Source organism: Piliocolobus tephrosceles, chromosome 16 (genome assembly GCF_002776525.5).
Source record: "Piliocolobus tephrosceles isolate RC106 chromosome 16, ASM277652v3, whole genome shotgun sequence".
NCBI classification, from domain to species: domain Eukaryota; kingdom Metazoa; phylum Chordata; class Mammalia; order Primates; family Cercopithecidae; genus Piliocolobus; species Piliocolobus tephrosceles.
Window position 1 is genome coordinate 4,275,344 of NC_045449.1, and position 19,195 is coordinate 4,294,538.

The 19,195-nt window shown below is 53.3% G+C and overlaps 1 protein-coding gene across 3 annotated transcripts in view; it reads left to right on the forward strand.

Annotated features, from left to right (window-relative positions):
• Nucleotides 1-19,195, forward strand: part of SPNS3 (sphingolipid transporter 3 (putative)) — a 60,861-nt gene that overhangs the window by 10,728 nt on the left and 30,938 nt on the right. For all 3 annotated transcript variants that reach the window (XM_023184631.1, XM_023184633.1, XM_023184632.1), the window contains exons 3-8: nt 2,263-2,399; nt 2,689-2,840; nt 3,491-3,557; nt 4,735-4,883; nt 5,850-6,002; nt 10,117-10,306. In XM_023184631.1, the coding sequence (XP_023040399.1) occupies nt 2,263-2,399; nt 2,689-2,840; nt 3,491-3,557; nt 4,735-4,883; nt 5,850-6,002; nt 10,117-10,306 (848 nt within the window). The remainder of the gene's footprint in view (nt 1-2,262; nt 2,400-2,688; nt 2,841-3,490; nt 3,558-4,734; nt 4,884-5,849; nt 6,003-10,116; nt 10,307-19,195) is intronic.

Genomic DNA, 19,195 nt, shown 5'->3' on the forward strand with positions numbered 1-19,195 from the left:
TGAGGCTCAGAGAAGTTAGGAGACTTGCTGAAGCTGGGATTTGAATCCAGGAAGTGTGGCTCCAGAGTCTGTCTTTTAACTCTGGGAGCATTCATTTCATCCACTATGTCAAAGAAATGATTTGAATTTGGAGACATTGGAAATGAGGAGTGTCTACTTTCCCCTTGGGAAGGGCATCTGCAGAGTCACAGAGCGTCTGCAGGTTTAAGGCACTTAAAACAGCCTGCAGGTGATCCCTGCATGTGAGGAATATGGGGAAAAATATATTTATTTATTTATTGTTGTTGTTTGTTGTTTTTTTGAGACAGAGTCTCGCTCTGTCACATAGACTGGAGTGCAGTGGCACAATCTTGGCTCACTGCAACCTCCACCTCCTGGTTTCAAGCAATTCTCCTCCCTCAGCCTCCCTAGTAGCTGAGATTACAGGCACCCGCCACCACACCTGGCTAATTTCTGTATTTTTAGTAGAGATGGGATTTCACCATGTTGGCCAGGCTGGTCTCGAACTCCTGACCTCAGGTGATCCACCCGCCTTGGCCTCCCAAAGTGCTGGGATTACAGGTGTGAGCCACCGCGCCCGGCTGGGAAATAGTTTTATAACTTTTGGATAAAGAAGATATGCATAAACAAGACGTGAAACAACTCTTGCCCCTCCAGAAGGTTAATAAACTTGACAACATCAAAGCTAAACACTTCTGTATGATGATGATTGAAATTATGCAATCAGTAATAATAATAGATAACATTTGTTGGATGTTTACATGAAGCTATGCAGATAACTTTTATGTGCTTTATTTTACTTCATCCTCTCAGTAACCAAACAAGGGAATCGCACTGTTGATGAAAGGGGAACAAAAGAGTTAAGGAATCTGCCCAAGGTCACATAGCTAGAAAGTGGTGAGCCAGGATTTTAACCCAGCCAACTTAGTCCCAGAAGTTGCGTTTTTAATTCTTAAAACAAACATAAAAGACTATGGGAACTTATTTCCAAAACATATGAACAAACAACAGCCCAACAGAAAAATGGAAAGTGGGCCGGGCGCGGTGGCCCACGCCTGTAACCCCAGCACTGTAGGAGGCCGAGGTGGGTGGATCCCTTGTGCCCAGGAGTTCGAGACCAGCCTGGGCAAGATGGTGAAACCCAATCTCTACAAAAACTACAAAAATTAGCCAGGTGTGGTGGTACGTGCCTGTAGTCTCAACTACTCTGGAGGCTGAGGTGCGAGGATGGCTTGAGGCCGGGAGGCAGAGGCTGCAGTGAGCCCAGATTGAACCACTGCACTCCAGTCTGGGTGACAGAGTGAGATTTTGTCTCAAAAAATAAAATAAAAGTATAAATGCAGCTGTGTCCAGGGAACATTTTACCTATGTAGGAAAACCAACTATTTCCTGGCTTCCTGGAATCAACACTAGTTCACAGTGAATGTGCTTATTCTTTCTTTTCTTTTTTCGTTTTTTTGAGACCAAGCCTTGCTCTGTCGCCCAGGCTGGAGTGCAGTGGCATGATCTCAGCTTATTGCAACCTCTGGCACCCGGGTTCAAGCGATTCTCGTGCCTCAGCCTCCTGAGTAGCTGGGATTACCAGTGCCCACCATCAGGCCTGGCTAACTTTTTTGTATTTTTTTTTTTAGTAGAGACGGAGTTTCACTATGTTGCCCAGGCTGGTCTAGAACTCCTGAGCTCAGGCAATCTGCCTGCCTCAACCAACTAAAGTGCTGGGATTACAGGCGTGAGCCACTGCGCCCGGCCCAATGTGCTCATTCTAAACCGTCCTCATCTGCTGCTCAGAGCAGGCCCAGGCTGACTTCCCTCTTTCCCTGCTCCCTGTTGCCTCAGTAGGTGCATGAATGAAAAATCAGACCCATCCCCATATCCAGGCTCACAGGGGTCACGTGTTTTTGTAAAGCCGGGAAACTGGCATCTGCTCCATGCCTGACGCTCCACATTCACTTCCCATCTCACCTTCACCATCCTGGGAGGGAATGGTGACTTCTCCAGTGTTGGGGTGACACTCAGAGCAAGCGGCAGAGCTGGGCTTTGGGTTCGGGGCCGGGTCCGGGCCTCTACACTCTCGGCTGGGGTTGTACGTTGGCCACGCACTGTGAGGTTCACCTTATCTTTTCTTCCTCCTACCCTGGGCCCGCTGCCAAGATGCCAGCTTGTGGCTTCTGAGTCAGGCTCCTTCCCTCCCCGGGCCTGCTGGGCCGTCTGCCCTGCCACGGTCGTGGGGGGATCCAGGCTGCCCCTGTGTGTCTCCTCCAGTCTTCATCGGCTGCCTGCTGCTGTCTGCACCCGTGTTTGGCTACCTGGGCGACCGATACAGCCGCAAGACCACCATGAGCTTCGGGATCTTGCTCTGGTCAGGAGCTGGTCTCTCCAGCTCCTTCATCTCCCCCCGGGTAGGTGTCCATGCCTCTGCCCAGGCCCCTAAGGCCCCTTCCCCACCTGCTTCCTCCCTGATCCAGCACCATCAGAGCTGCGTGGGGACAATTCTGCTCCATTCCTGGCTGTGACTGGATCAGGGATTGCACTGAGGGCTGGGAGAAGAGGTGTCCATAGTCCCGATCCCCTCTCCCTACTCTGGGGTCCTGTGTCATGAGGTCCCCTTGGCTCTTCCAACAAACCCTCGGGTCCCTGGCCCTGTGGGTGACTTCTGGAACTCCCGTGGTCTTGTGCCTGCTCGCCCAGTATTCTTGGCTCTTCTTCCTGTCCCGGGGCGTCATGGGCACTGGCTCGGCCAGCTACGCCACCATCGCACCCACCATCCTGGGCGACCTCTTCGTGAGGGACGAGCGCACCCGCGTGCTGGCCGTCTTCTACATCTTTATCCCTGTTGGAAGGTTGGTATTACCCATGGGTCCACTTCCCCAGGTGGTAAACTGAGGCCCAAAGGAGTCAGAACAGGGGCTGGGCATGGGTAGGAGAGGTCAAACCAGGAGGGCTGCAATTTGAGTCCCAGTGCTACCCCTTCCTCGCCACATGAGTCTACCTCTCCGAGCCTCAGTTTCCTCATCTGTCAACGGGGGCAGTGACACCAGCTGATGGGCTGGGGGAGGAGTAGAGGTGATGAGCATGCGCCCTGCAGATTCATACGCTCGGCAGTGTGGCCCGGCCAGGGAGGGGCCGGCCCTGGGAGGCGAGGTGAGGAAGGAGGATTTGCAGTCAGTACCCTGGCCTCTGACCCAGCTTTCCTGAACTTGCCTGACTCAAGCAGGGCCCAGCCTTGGGCAGAAGGGTGGATGGTATGTGTTTCCATAGGTGGGGAGACTGGCGCGGGGGGTGGGCCAGGAGCCAGAGGTCACTGGTGATTTGACCAAGGGCACGGGACATCTGGGCCTCACGTGGCTTACTTTCCTCAGTGAAACAGCTCTGTGCCTGCAGAGAACCAGCTCCCTGGGGCACGGGGGAGCACCCTGGGTCAGGCTGGCAGTGGGGTCTGCCTTCCGCCTCCCTCCCCTCATAGCCCATCGCCCTTGACCCTCTGTTGCAGTGGTCTGGGTTACGTGCTGGGGTCGGCTGTGACGACGCTGACTGGGAACTGGCGCTGGGCCCTCCGAGTGAGTCCTGCTTCCTTGTCTTCCCTCTGCTTTCCCTCTGGACCGGCAGGGACTTTCCAGCCTTGGGTGACCTTAGCCACTTGGCGTAGCACCCGGCGCCATTGGGGGGGCGGGGGGTGGTCAGGCATTGGCAGCTTTGGGGCCCCACAGGGAGCATGGGCTGGGGAGGTGCTGGCCCTCGGCTCAAAGCTGGCTTCTTAGTTTACCAGCTGTGTGATCTCAAGCAGGTCACCTTCTTCAGAGCCTCAGTTTACCTGTCGGTAAAGTGGGGGTAGTAAACGCTACCTAAGGCATCTTGAGGATCAGTAAGACGAGAGATGGAAGTTCCAAGCTGCAGGGTCAGGGCACGGAGTAGGCCCTGGCGGACTGGCAGCTAGGCTCGCTCAGCAGTTGGGCAGGATGCTGAGGAAGATGCTGGGCAGACCCCGCTGGGCTGCGGGCCTTGTAATTCCAACGTGGGCACGGAGCGGGACCGTTCTGAAGAGGAAGGAACTCCACAGTGGAGGGCACTGAGCTCAGCCCTGGGAGTGCAGCTTGGTGGGAGTGCAGGCTGCATGCAGACCTCCACGGAGCCGGCCCAGTGCCGGGGAGCTGGCGTGTGAAGCGCTGAAGCCAGATTTGGAATCTCGGGAGTGGGGTGGGCTTCAAGGAGGCAGGTCTGACCTGGATTGAATAAGCCTTCTCAGGATCTGAGCTGTTTGAAGGCTGCCCCAAGGTGGGTAGTGAGATCCCCGTCTTTGGGGTTTGAGCAGAGGGGCCGCTAGGAGAGGATGCCAGGGCAGGACTATGTGGCAGATGGAGGCCTGGGCCAGGGAAAGGTCAGCTCTAGGGGCAGCAGGTACTCAGGAGGCAGGGCCAGGGTAGTGAGGGTCCCTGTTCTCAACCATCTCGGGCCCGTTGACCCCAAAAGAGTGGCGTCTGTACTGGAAAGATGGGAATTACATGAAGTCCCAAAGAGACTCCACTCCCTGGAAAGGCTGCAGTGGTGAGGGCTGAGAAACAGTAGTACATCCCGCTCTGTGGATACCAGCGCCCCGAAAAACAAGTCACCCCCACCACTCCCAGGGCCTGGACCCCAGAGGTCAGACACTGGCTGGTACTGTGACCAGTTGCCCCCGGGGTCTCTTGGGCTGTGATAATATGTGGTCCTGAGCTTCCCGGGCCCTCCTGTCCCTAGATCGTGCCCTGCCTGGAGGCCGTGGCCTTGATCCTGCTTATCCTGCTGGTTCCAGACCCACCGCGGGGAGCTACCGAGATGCAGGGGGAGGGGGCCGTGGGAGGCTCCAGGAGCAGCTGGTGTGAGGACGTCAGATACCTGGGGAAAAAGTGAGTGTCACTGCTACACCCTGCAAGGCTCGGAAAAACCCCTTTGTCTGCCCCAGCCTCACTGACCCCCTCTCTCCACCTCCAGGGGGCCCTCCCTTGTCCCAGTGTTCACAGCCCTCTTCCTCTGAGATCCCACTTACCAACTCAAGTGCCCCTCCCTCAGGGCTCAGCCTCCATCACCTTGCCATGTGACAGAAATATGGACAGGGAGGGAGGGAGATGGCATGAGTCCCAGACTTGCCTCTGCCGCTCCTTGGGGTTTGAGCAGAGGGGCCGCTAGGAGAGGATGCCAGGGCCCCATAAGTGGCCCTGGCACTCAGAGCCTCACTGTCCTTATTTATTCAATGGATGGAATTCTCCAGCCTTGTCCCCTTCTCCGGGTTGCTTGGAGGATGCTGGGAGTTCATCACTCACCTCTCCAAGCCTCGTGGCGTGCGTGATCCTCTGTGCCAGCCATGCTGGGGGAGGCAGGCAGGAGTCAACTGCTGGTCCCAGGCCTCACGATTCACTGCAAGGCAGGGCACGGACAGGACCCACTTCTGTTACTGAGCTGTGAAACCAGCCGGGAGGACTGAGAGGAAGGTGGAGCAGGGAGGGAGAGCTGCCTGGAGAATGTGATGCTGGTTGGGGAACCCTCAGGATGGGGAGATTTGGTCTCGCAGAGAGGAGGGAGGGAGGAGGAGCCAAGGTGTGTGGGTAGGGGGGTCTCCGAAACATAGGGGGAGGCTGGAGCTCAGGGTGCTGCCGGGAAGGATCTGGAGGCTGGAGCTTGGGGTAACCTGAGTGTATTCTTTGGAGCCTCCGTTTGTCTATCTGTAAAGAGGGGTTAGCAATTGCTACCTATGGAATCTTGAAGGTAATGAGACAAGATGGAAAAGTTCCTGGTGCCCAGGAGTGGGGAGGAGTGGACAGGCCCCTTCAGTCCCAGCCGTCTCCCGACTCCAGCTGGGGCACCTTGTCTTGCAGCTGCAGTTTTGTGTGGTCCACCCTCGGAGTGACCGCCATGGCCTTTGTGACTGGAGCCCTGGGGTTCTGGGCCCCCAAGTTTCTGCTCGAGGCGCGTGTGGTTCACGGGCTGCAGCCTCCCTGCTTCCAGGAGCCATGCAGCAACCCTGACAGGTAAGGGCGTCCGGGGGCACTGGGCACCTTGCCCAGCTTGGGGGCTCTTGCTGAGGAAGTTCTGAGCTCCAAAATTCAGTTTCTTGGGGTGGGGCACGTGGTGCTGTGTGAAGACAGTGAGGCCTGGGACCCAGATGGCAGCAGGAGGTCTGGCTCGGGCTCGGGCTAAGCCTCTGCCACTGTGAGTGGCCATGGCCAGCTCCCTTGTCCTCTGTGGGCTGAATCCCCCGTCTCTCCACTCTTGGGGCCGCTGTGGGCTCCAGAAGGCACTGGCGGGAGACGGGCGTGAGGCTTCTGTGTGGCTGTGGGATGAGAGGAGCCCCACCCTTCAGAGGGGCCTGTAGCATCTTCTGTGAGGGCATCCCATTTTACAGATGGCAAACTGGGGCCCGGGAGGCCTCGTCGCTTCGCTAGTTTTGGGATTTCATATGTGTGAGAAGGCTGCTGGGAGGGGAGGCACGGGCACTCTGCCCTTAGGGCACGCCCTCTCCCGCTTCCTGCCTGGCTGTCTGCTGCCCGGCTGGGCTCCACTTCTGTTCCTATCACCTTCGACCCTGTGCTCCAAGAGCTCCAGTGACTGCTTGATGCTGAGTCAAGGACATCCTTCAGCTCTCCCTTCCTTCTCCCGGAACCCTTAACCCCGGCCTCGTCACTGCCTCCGGCAGCTGCTCTTCAGCCTCCGCGCGGTCCCTTCCTCCGTTCTGACCCTCTCCTGGTGGGTCTTGGGGGCTCCTGGGGATGCTTTCCTCTTCCCTGGAGCCCCATCCTCCCCCAGGGTTTTGGCGACACTCGTCCTCTGCTGACTGTACCTGCGCCTACCTTCTCCTTCCGTCCTCCTCCTCCTCCTTAACTCCTCCTTCTCCTCCTTCCTTCTCTCTCCTCTCCTCTCTTCTTTTCTCTCTTCTCTTCTCCTCTCTTTTCTCTTCTCTCCTTCCTTCTCTTCTTTCTTTTTTGAGTCAAGGTGTCACTCTGTCACCAGGCTAGAGTGCAGTGGTACAAACAGTTTGCTGCAGCCTCGACCTCCCAGGCTTAAGCAATCCTCCCACCTCAGCCTCCCAAGTAGCTGGGACCACAGGCACACGCCACCATGCCTGGTAATTTTTTTTTTTTTTTGAGACAGAGTTTCACTCTTGTTGCCCAGCCTGGAGTGCAATGGCACAATCTTGGCTCACTGCAATCTCTACCTCCTGGGTTCAAGTTGTTCTCCTGCCTCAGCCTTCCTAGTAGCTAAGATTACAGGCATGCGCCACCACAACCGGCTAATTTTTTTTTTTTTGTATTTTTAGTAGAGATGGGGTTTCACCACGTTGGCCAGGTTGGTCTCAAACTCCCGACTTCAAATGATTGGCCCGCCTCAGCCTCCCAAAGTGCTGGGATTATAGGCTTGAGCCACCTCGCCCGGCCTGACTTACAGATCTTTAAGGCCTCTCCTGGCTGTGAGAGTCTGTGATGCTGGGAAGGCCCTGTGTAGATGGAGGGAACGTGAAGGGCTTCGGAGCTGGGCCATGTCCTCTGGCTGCACCTCCCGTTCAGGGGCTGGTGGGGGTGCTTTTTCAGGCAGCCTGTCTAGATAATCAATCCTAAGTCTCACGAATATCTCGAGAACCTGCCAAGGTCAGCTCAGACCAGGACTCAGAGGCGGCCAGCATACATCTGGGATTCGGGTCACTTGACTAGGCTGAGCCAGACCTCGCACAGCTCAGAAGGCTAGGAAGGTTTGGAAAGCTCTTCTTTCTTCTTTCTGCCTGCCCCTGCCCCTGCCCCCTCCTCCTCCCCCTCTCCCCCCTCCCCCTCTCCCTCCTCCCCCTCCCTCCTCTCTCAAGACTGAGACAGTCTTGCTGTGTTGCTAGGCTGGAGTGCAGCGACACGATCTCAGCTCACTGCAAGCTCCACCTTCCAGGTTCAAGCGATTCTCCTGCCTCAGCCTCCCGAGTAGCTGGGACTACAGGCAGCTGCCACCACACCCAGCCAATTTTTGTACTTTTAGTAGAGAATTTAGAGAATTCTCAGTCATTTGGGCAAAGCGACGGTGGGAGAGGAGAGGGGAAGCTACATCGGTCGGCATGGACCAGTCCCGCAGAGCTGTCAGTGCTGGCCAGGAGCTTGCTCAGAGGACAACAGGGAGCTACTGAGAGGCTGGAAAGATCCTGGTTAGACTGGTGTTTTCAAGAGTTCATGCTGGGCACAGTCTCAGCGTTCCCTTTGAGCTCCTTTGTTTTGTTTTGTTTTGTTTTTGAGGTGGAGTCTCACTCTCTTGCCCAGGCTGAAGTGCCGTGGTACGATCTCAGCTCACTGCAACCTCCACCTCCCAGATTCAAGTGATTCTCTTGCCTCAACCTCCCAAGTAGCTGGGATTACAGGTGCCCACCACCATTCCCAGCTATTTTTTTTTTTTTTTTTTAGTAGAGATGGGGTTTTGCTGTGTTGGCCAGGTTGGTCTTGAATTCCTGACCTCAAGTGATCCACCCGCCTCGGCCTCCCAAAGTGCTGGGATTGCAAGCATAAGCCACCTCGCCTGGCCCCTTTGAGCTCCTTTAAAAGGAGGCTGGAGTTTACAGAATAGACCAGGAGGGTGAAGATGTATATTCAAATCCTGGTCTGTCATTTACCAGCTGGGTAATCTTGGCCTTGACCTTTCTCAGCCTCTCCTTGCTCATCTGTCCATCTGGGAATTGTAGGAGGAATCCATGAGTTCACTAGCTCAACATATGTTTCTCGTGTGCCAGGCTCTATGCTCCCAGCATAGAGTCAAGAGAGGAAACCAAACCTGTTACCGTTCTCTAGGAATTCCCAGGCCAGCGAACGAACCTGATGACAGACACAGAAGGTGCTGTGGGAATTGATGGGAGTGAAGGGATCAGCAAGGGAACAAAGGAAGGGCATCCCCAAGTAGGCTGTGCTGGGTCTTGAAGGATGAGTAGGAGTTTGATAGGTCAAAAACTAGTGAAGGGTGTTCCAGGCAGAGGAATAAAAGTGTGTGGTTGGGAGTCGGGAGGGGAGAGCAGCTAGTCTGGAGGAAGAAAATAGAGCTAGGACCTGGAGTTGATGTGAGTCAGAGTCAGATCACAAGGAACAATGTACACCTTACGGAACTGGGGACAAATCTAGTGGATATCTGAGAGCTGGTGGAGAATTTTAGGCAGGATGTGGGCGGGGACGTGGTCAGGTCTGTGTTTTTAATTTTATTTTTAGAGACAGACTCTTGCTCTGTTGCCTAAGCTGGAGTGCAGTGGTATGATCATAACTCACTGTGGCCTCGAACTTCTGAGCTCAAGTGATCTTCCCGCCTCAGCCTCTTGAGTAGCTGGGACTACAGGTGCACGCTGCCAAAGCTGGATCATTTAAACATTTTTTGTAGAGATGAGATCTTTCTGATCTTGAACTCCTCCCACCACAGATCTCCTGCCACCACAGAATGCACTCTTGGGGAGCCTATGTGGCGGTTATTTTGGAGGGACAGGTCTCCACAGGAAGGATGTACAAGGGGAAGCGAAACGGAGTAGAAGTGGGTCTAAAAGTGGGTGGGAAAGGGACAGAGGTCAGGCAGGGGCTGCCTGAGGGGGGTTCAAAGACAGGAAGGGGAAGGATGGGATTCAAGGAAGGAGGGCGTGTAGAGGGCCCAGACAAGGGCCCGGTGTATCACAGGGGCTTAGTAAATACATGTTCGTTTGCCTCCATTTCTCATAATACTGGGAGCTGGAAAGAGAGAAGGTTGGGGCCAGAGTGGGACCCTGGAATTCAGATTTTGAGTGGGCAGTTTTGGGGGATGAGAGGGAAAGGGTCAATGGAGATGAGGCAGGCTGGGACCTGGGGTGCTGGGCGATCACCCACATGGCCAGTGGGATCCCCAGGACGAGATAGGGGAGGAGGTAGGAAAGGGGCTGGGGGAGGGCAGTGGGACATTGGTCCCTGGTCAGGGTCCCCAGGTCCTGGGAGCCTCAGTGATGAGGGTGGGTAAGGCCTGGGTCAGATGAGGGGCCCACAGTCATACTCCCTGTAGACACCAGATCGTGCCCTTGAGCCACGGGGCTAGACCTGGGGCTGGGAGCAAGGTGAAAGGTCTCCGTGCTGAGCTCACCCAGCTGACCAACCCCTCTGTGTTCTCTCCCATTAGCCTGATTTTTGGGTCATTGACCATCATGACCGGCGTCATTGGGGTCATCTTGGGGGCAGAAGCTGCGAGGAGGTACAAGAAAGTCATTCCAAGAGCTGAGCCCCTCATCTGCGCCTCCAGCCTGCTTGCCACAGCCCCCTGCCTCTACCTGGCCCTCATCTTGGCCCCGACCACCCTGCTGGCCTCCTATGTAAGTGAGAGCCTCTATGGAGGTGGGAACAGGGTTGGGGGACGAGGAACTCCCATTTCCACGGCTCATGCTGTGCCCGGCCTTTACGTACATTACGTTGATCTCTCCTTCTGGGTAGAGCTTATCCCCGTTTTGCAGATCAGTAAAGAGAGGCTGGACGCGGTGGCTCACGTCTGTAATCCTAGCACTTTGGGAGGTTAAGGCCGGCCTGGCCAATATGAAACCCCGTCTCTACTAAAAATACAAAAAAAATTAGCTGGGCGTGGTGGTGGGCACCTATAATCCCAGCTGCTTGGGAGGCTGAGGCAGGAGAATCGCTTGAACCCGGGAGGCGGAGGTTGCGGTGAGCTGAGATTGTGCCGCTGCACCCCAGCCTGGGCAACAGAGCAAGACTCCATCTTGGGGGAGAAAAAAGAGAGGGAAGCTTACCAGGAGTTTCACAGTGAGGAAGCGGCAGAACTGGGATTTGAGCCTGAGCTTTTCTGACTGTAAAAGGTGTCCTCTGAGCATTGGATTAATGTGTTAGTTTGAGAAAATAGGACTCATTTATTGCCAGGGCATATTGTGGGCCCAAGAAGAAATAGAGCAATTCTCCCCAGGTTACAGAGGAGGGAAGCAAGGCCCAGATTGGTTATGGCCAATGTGGATGCTGCTTTAAGGGCAATAATCACGGTAATATCAAGTATTCCATATCCACATCCCATCACACCCTTTCATGGGCCTCACACTCTGGCTGTGCCAGCCGCGTGGGCACACCGACTTCCCAGACTTTGCAAGCGTCCATTTCTTCCACCGAGAGCACCAGTTCCTCTTTTGTGCATCCTGAAATCCTCCTTCTGCAAGACTCAACTCAAAGTCAGCTTTGAGTTGAGCTCCAAAAGGCTCCAAAAGGCTTCCCGGACCGCTCTATCCTCATGCCAGAATTCATGTTCCTGCTTGGGCTCAGTGCCTGTTTGGTTCCCTTGAGGCACTGAGGTGTATGGGGCCTGTCCGAAGACAGGGGGCCCAAAGGGCAGGGGACCAGAGCTGGAGTGTCCCTGGCTCCCCAAAGCCCCAGCCCTGCCTGACCCCCAACATGGGAAAGGGCCACTGCTTCTGGGAAGCTAACACCAGCCCAGCCGGAAGCAGAGGGGTTAGACCTCCCCTCCTTTCCCAGATCGATGGCCCCAGGCCCTGTGGCTGCAGACAGGGCCCATACACGTGTGCACCAGGTTTACTGAGCAGGCCGGACTTTGGAAAAGTAAACCAGCCACGACTTTATTGTCCTCACACTAGTTTGGCCACATCTCCCACCCGTGGCCAGAGCCCCATCGCTTCTCCAGTCACACGCATGAACTAAACAGTCTGGTCCCATTGAAATAAAAACTTTGGCCCTGCTTCCAAATAAAGTTTCTTTTTTCTTTTTTTTTTTTTGTTTGAGACTGAGTCTCCTCCGTTGCCCCAGGCTGGACTGCAGTGGCACCATCTCAGCTCACTGCAACCTCTGCCTCCCAGGTTCAAGCGATTCTCCTGCCTCAGCCTCCTGAGTAGCTGGGATTACAGGCGTGCGCCACCACGCCCGGCTAATTTTTGTATTTTTAGTACAGATGGGGTTTCACCATGTTGGCCAGGCTGGTCTCCAACTCCTGACCTCATCATCCACCGGCTTCAGGTTCCCAAAGTGCTGGGATTACAGGTGTGAGCCACTGTGCCTGGCCCCAAATAAAGTTTCTATCCAGGACCAGAAAATTGCCCTGAGAAGAAGTGGGGCTACAGTGGGGTTTTGTTCTTCTTGTTCCATCTTCCACCCCACATCCCTGATATCCCCCCTCCCCTGGCAATTCTGTCCCCTCCAGAGATGAGCAGGCGAGGGAGGATGACTGAGAACAGGCCGAGTACTGTCTGTGTCCGGGGTTGTTTTCGCGCTCTGTCCGTGCCCCCCATGTGGCAGATGCTCAGAGGCGGGGTGTGGGGGGCCTTTGTGGGCATTTTGGGGTCTCTGGCCCTGGGTTTTTTTTTTTTTTTTTTTGAGATGGAGTCTCGCTCTGTCGCCCAGGCTGGAGTGCAGTGGCCGGATCTCAGCTCACTGCAAGCTCCGCCTCCCGGGTTTACGCCATTCTCCTGCCTCAGCCTCCCGAGTAGCTGGGACTACAGGCGGCCGCCACCTCGCCCGGCTAGTTTTTTGTATTTTTTAGTAGAGACGGGGTTTCACCGTGTTAGCCGGGATGGTCTTGATCTCCTGACCTCGTGATCCGCCCGTCTCGGCCTCCCAAAGTGCTGGGATTACAGGCGTGAGCCACCGCGCCCGGCGGCCCTGGTTTTTACTTTGCCCAATTCCTTGATGCAAGGGCTGCCTTTCCAGCCAGGCCGTCTTGCCTGGGTAGGCAATCCTGCAAGGGGCTCCTCTCATGAGCACCGTGTCTCCCTCCGCGGTGTCCATCTGACCCCTGGAGGTCAGGAAGGGAGGCCTCCCCCGCTGCCACCCTCTCCCCTCCCATGATACCGCAGACTGCTTCCTCTGGCATCCCCACCCGCAGACTTCCCTGCGGGGAGTCAGGCCCCAGGGTCCATTCTCCCCGAACGCCAGATGGCATGCATCTGGGTGTCCTGAAGACGTCTTCTGTGCACACCCCTCGGGCCGTCCTGGTATAGGAGGCTTAGCATTTAGCCAGCATCCAGTAAATCCTCCCCCAAGCATGACTTCTATGCAAGCAGGCGGGGGCCACATAGGATAGCCCCGTTCTCTCTTGCCGAGTCCTGAAGGTGTGCTGGCACCTCTCTTGAGGTGTGGGTGCTGCTCATCCCTTGTTCTCAGCCTTGGGTCTCTGTGGAAATTCCTGAAGACTAGAAAGTCTCGTCATTCTCTTCTGCACATGCTCTTATTTAGTCCTCTCAATGGACGCTTTGGTGAGGAAGGTTTTTTCTTTTCATATTTTATTTTATTTTTTGAGACAGAGTCTTTCTCTGTTGCCCAGGCTGGAGTATGGTGGCACGATCTCGACTCACTGCAACCTCCACCTCTCAGGTTCAAGCAATTCTCCTGCCTCAGCCTCCCCAGCAGCTGGGATTATAGGCACCTGCCACTAATTTTTTTTTTTTTTTCCAAGATGGTCTCTCTCTGTTACCCAGGCTGGAGTGCAGTGGCACAATTTCAGCTCACTGCAAGCTCCACCTCCTGGGTTCAAGCAATTCTCCTGTCTCAGCTTTCTGAGTAGCTGGGATTACAGGCCTATGCCACAACGCCTGGCTAATTTTTGTAATTTTAGTAGAGATGGTGTTTCGCCATTTTGACCAGGCTGGTCTTGAACTCCTGACCTCAAGTGATCTGCCTACCTCGGCCTCCTAAGGTGCTGGGGTTACAGGCATGATCCACTACACCCAGCCTGGAAGGTTTTTTCTTTTTCTTTTTCTTTTCTTTTTTTTTTTTTTTGAGACAGAGTCTCGCTCTGTCAGCCAGGCTGGAGTGCAGTGGCCGGATCTCAGCTCACTGCAGTCTCCGCCTCCCGGGTTCACGCCATTCTGCTACCTCAGCCTCCCAAGTAGCTGGGACTACAGGCGCCTGCCACCTTGTCTGGCTAGTTTTTTTGTATGTTTTAGTAGAGACGAGGTTTCACCGTGTTAGCCAGGATGGTCTCGATCTCCTGACCTCGTGATCCACCCGTCTCGGCCTCCCAAAGTGCTGGGATTACAGGCTTGAGCCACCACGCCTGGCCCCCAGAAGGATTTTTCTTATACCACTTGACAGGTTGGAAAACTGAAGCCCACAGATAGAATCAGTAAATAGTGGGACAGACCAAACTCCAGCACATGGCTGGGTGCAATGGCTGATATCTGGAATCCCAGTATTTTTGGAGGTCGAAGTGAGAGGATCACTTGAGCTCGGGAGTTAGAGACCAGCCTGGACAACGTAGCAAAACCCTGTTTCTACAGAAAGTTAAAAAATTAGTTGGGCATGGAGGCACATGCCTGTAGTCCCAGCTACTGGGGAGGCTAAGGCTGGAGGACTGCTTGAGCTTGAGAGATAGAGGCTGCTGTGAGCTCTGATCATGCCACTGCACTCCAACCTGGGTGACAGAGCAGGACCCTGTCTCAAAACAAACAATCAAACAACCTCCAACTTGGCTGTGACGCCTCCAAAGTCTGTGTCCTTCATAGTGTACTGAACCAGAAACAGAGCTGGGCACACCCCAGGCACTAGTAAATACCTTAATGCTTCTTGACTGAGGGAAGGGACCATCATTTCTGGCTGGTGGGAGCTGATGGGGGCTGGTGGGGCCTGACCTCGCAGGGAGGCTGAAGCCCAGGCAGATGGAGGCCCCATCAAAGCTGTCGCTGTACCAGCCAGCTGGAGCTGGGGGCCCCCTGCCAGCCCTGCTTCTGCCACTGTCTCGGTTGGTTCTGGGAGGTGGCTCCTTGGCTGTGTTTCGGGGACACAGCTGCCCCCCTCCACCCCCTGCACCCTGCAGCCTGGCGCATCTCCAGAGCTGGTTGGCTCATCTAGAAATGACATTGTGTCTTGGCCGTCAAAGCCAGCTGGAGAAACTCTTCTTTAGGCCTGCCCTGGGGATTGGGACTGAGGGGCAGAAAGGCGGGCAGGGCTAGAGTGCATCCATCCTCTGGCGCTGGGAAGCTGCTGGGTCTGGCATGGTACCCACCGACGCTGAGCCTCTGTGGCCAGAACTCTAACCCTTCAGAGGTGCTGCCATCCCGCCCTCACCCCATGGCTCTGTCTGTGCCTCCGTAGAATGCTCGGATGTTCTGACCTCAGATTCAGGCTCGAGTTCCTCCTCCCCAGCAACTGTCAGTCACAAAGCCCTTGACCTCTCCCAGGCCTGTCCTCTCCTCTCTGTCCTCTCTGCCCTTCCCTGGCTCATGCCTTGCTGTCTTTCTCCAGAACTGTTCTAGAAGGCACCTTCCTGGTCTCCTTGTCTTCCTGCTCATCCACCACAATCTGTTCTGTTCTTCACACACTGCCAGAGTGAGCTAGCTAGCTTGCTTGTTTTTTCTCTCTTTCTTTTTTTTCTTTTCTTTCCTTTCCTTTCCTTTTGTTTTCTTTTCTTTCCCTCCCTCCCTTCCTCCCTCCCTTCCTTCCTTCCTTCTTTCCTTCCTGCTTCCTTCCTCTCTCTTTTCTTTTTTTTCTTTCTTTCTTTCTTTCTCTTTCTTTCTTTCTTTCTTTCCCTCCCTCCCTCCCTCCCTCCCTCCCTTCCTTCCTTCCTTCCTTCCTTCCTTCCTTCCTTCCTTCCTTCCTTCCTTCCTTCCTTCCTTCCTTCCTTCCTTCTTTCCTTCCAAACGGGGTCTCCCTGTGCTGCCCAGGCTGGTTTAGAACTCCTGGCCTCAAGCGATCCTGCCCATGCTGCCTCCCGAGTAGCTGGAATTACAGGCATGCGTCACTGTGCCTGGCTTACAGAGTGAGCTTGCTGACACCGCCACCCTTCCCTGCTCAAAAGCTTTGCATGGCTCCCTGGTGCCTCTGCAACTAGGCCCAGCCCCTTATCCCAGCATTTAAAGCCCCTCGTGAACTTCCCTGATAACCTTGGGAGCCTTATTCCTCCACTGCAGTCCTGCCACACAGGCCCCCTCTTGGTTCCCTAGTCATGCTTCCCCTCTCCCTGTTTCCGCATCATCACTCCCTTCTCCAAGTGTCCAAAGCATTCTAGGCCTTCAAGGGCCAGCTTACCACTGTCTCTCCATGAATTCCTCCCTGGTTGCTGGGGCTGACCCTCTCTCCCTCCTATCTTCAGTGCGCCCAGCGTTGTCTTCCTGGGGTCTTGGTTACGTACGTTCTGACTCCTTTCCCAGCCCTATCTGTGATTTTTAGCAGGGTCCAGATCTGGTTCTAATCTTTCTCTGTACTCCAGCTTGAAGCACAGTGTCAGGCACATGGATGGGTGGGTGAGGTAAGTCACTGCTGGCTGAGTGAAGAGTCGAGTGACAAACTGTATTCATTTGTTTATTCAACCAATATTTGTTGATTGCCAATTAAGTGGCATACTAGTTTCAATGCTGTAGATATAGGTGGCTGGCTGTGGTGGTTCACACCTGTAATCCCAGCACTTTCGGAGGCTGAGGGAGGCGGGTCACCTGAGGTCAGGAGTTCAAGACCAGCCTGGGCAACATGGCAAAACCCTGTCTCTACTAAAAATACAAAAAATTAGGTGAGCATGGTGGTGCGTGCCTGTGGTCTCAACTACTCAGGAGGCTGAGGTAGGAGAATCACTTGAACCCAGGAGGTAGAGGTTGCAGTGAGCCGAGATTGTGCCACTGTACTCCAGCCTGGGCAATAGAGTGAGACTGCATCTCTAAATAAATAAATAAATAAATACATACATACATACATACATACATACATACTGTAGATATAGCAGTGAATAAAACAGATAAAAATGTCTGTCCCGAGGGAACTTACATTCTAGTTGGGAAAGAAAGATAGCAAACAAGATATATAAGTATTGTGAATTTTATTGTAAAATTCAGAGTATTTCAGATAATAATAAAGGCTTAGGAGAGAAGTATTATCAGGAAGGAAATAGGGAGAGTGTGAGTATTGGGAGGAGAGGGTAGCAATTTTTTGTAGGGTGGCCAGAGAGGCCTCACTGAGAAGGCAGTTGTTGAATAAAGACCTGTAGGGGGTGAAGCAGTGAATTATGTGGGTATTTGGGGGAACAGTGTTCCAGGCAGAGGGAACAGCAACTGTGAAGGCCCTGAATCAGCAGTGTACCCAATGGGTTTGAATAACAACAAGGCAGCTACTGTGATTAGTGCAGAGAGAGAAGTGGGAGAGGGAGGTGGGGACAGAGAGATGATGGGTTCCAGATCATGTAGGATGTTGTGGGCATCGGGTGAGATGGAGTTTTGTTCTAAGAAGTGGGGCATCTGGCTTTTGTCTTCCACATCTATTAAAATGGTCATGTAGTTTTATCCTTTATTCAATTTCTACAGTTTATTACATTGACTGATATTTATATTTATATGTTTATATTTATATGTTTAACCAACCTTGCATTCCTGGGATATAGTCTCCATGGTCATGGTGGGTAACCATTTTTGTGTATTGCTGAATTTGAGTTGGTAGTATTTTGTTGAGGATTTTTGCATATGCATTCGTAAGAGATATTGGTCTGCAGTTTTCTTGCGGTATCTTCGTCTGGTTTTGGTATCAGGGTAGTGGCCTTGTAATGAGTTGGCAAGTGTTCCTTCCTCTTCTGTTTTTTGGAAGACTTCATGAAGAATTTGTTAATTCATCTTTAAACATTTGGAAGAAGTCACAAGCAAAGCCATCTGGTTCTGGGCTTCTGTTTGTGGAAAGTTTTTTGATTGCTAACTCAATATTTACTCGTTATAGGTCATTTCAAATTTTCTATTTCTTCTTGAGTTGTTTCAGTAGTTTATATCTTTTTAGAAATTTGTACATTTATTCTACGTTAATCTAATTTGTTGGCACACAATAGTTAATATAACAGTTCCTTCTAATTCTTTTAATTTCTGTAAGGTGAGTAGTAATGTCCCCTCTTTCATTCCTAATTTTAGTAATTTGAGTCTTTTTTTTTCCCAGTCAGTTTATCTAAAGATTTGTCTATCTTGCTGATCTTTTCAGAGAACCAGCTTTTGGTTTCATCCATTTTTCTCAATTTTTTTCTATTATTTGCTTTTTATAAAATTTTCTTTTTCCTTTTTTTTTTTTTTTTTTGAGACAGAGTCTTGCTTTGTTTCCCAGGCTTGAGCTCCTGACTTCAAGCAATCCTTCTGCCTCAGCCTCCCCAAATGTTGGGATTATAGGAGTGAGCCACCCCATCTGGCTGGCTTACGTTAAGTAGAAGTACTCTGTTGAGAACAGACCTGGGGGCAAGGGCAGAAGCAGAGAGGAGTGAGGAGGCTGTTGCTAGAACGCAGGTGAAATGATGGGATTTGAACCAGAGTGCCAACAATGGAGATTGTGAGAGGCAGTTGGATTACGTATGTATTTTGAAGGTAGAGCTATTAGAATTTCTTGATGAATTCCAGGAAGGGTATGAAAGAAGAGTCAGAGGTGAGTTCCTGGTATTGGCATGAGCAGCTGGAAGCGGGGAGGGCCCATTAACTGAGGCAGGAAAGTGAGCAGGAGCAGCAGGTGTTTGGGGGAAGGTCAACAGCTTGGTTTTGTACATTCTGGGTTTGTTGCGGGAGGCTGACATCCAAGTGGAGGTGTTACTAGACAGTTGGATAGAGGAGTCTGAAGTCCAGGGGATATGGAATCATCCCTAAAACTTCAAAGGGTGAGAACATTTTTGGGGAGCAAAAGGAGTCAGCATTAGAATGGATGTCCAGAGGGTGCTGAGGAATTGACTTCTGTTGGTCTTCAAAATATGTCACTTTACCTTCTTCATCCATCCATCCATCCATCCATCCATCCATCCATCCATCCATCCATCTATCCATGCACCCACCCACCCATCCACCAATCCATCCATCCATCCACCCACCCATCCATCCACCCATCCATCCATCCATCAATCCACCCATCCACCAATCCATCCATCCATCCACCCATCCATCCATCCATCCATCCATCTATCCATCCATCCATCCATCCACCCATCCACCCACCAATCTATCTATCCATCCATCCATCCATCCATCCACCCACCAATCCATCCATCCATCCACCCACCCACCAATCTATCCATCCATCCACCCACTCACCAGTCCGTCCATCCATCCATCCATCCATCCATTCACCCACCCACCCACCCACCCGTCCATCCGTCCATCCACCCACCCACCCACCAATCCATCCATCCATCCATCCATCCATCCATCCACCCACCCATCCATCCACCCACTCACCAGTCCGTCCATCCATCCATCCATCCATCCATTCACCCACCCACCCACCCACCCGTCCATCCGTCCATCCACCCACCCACCCACCAA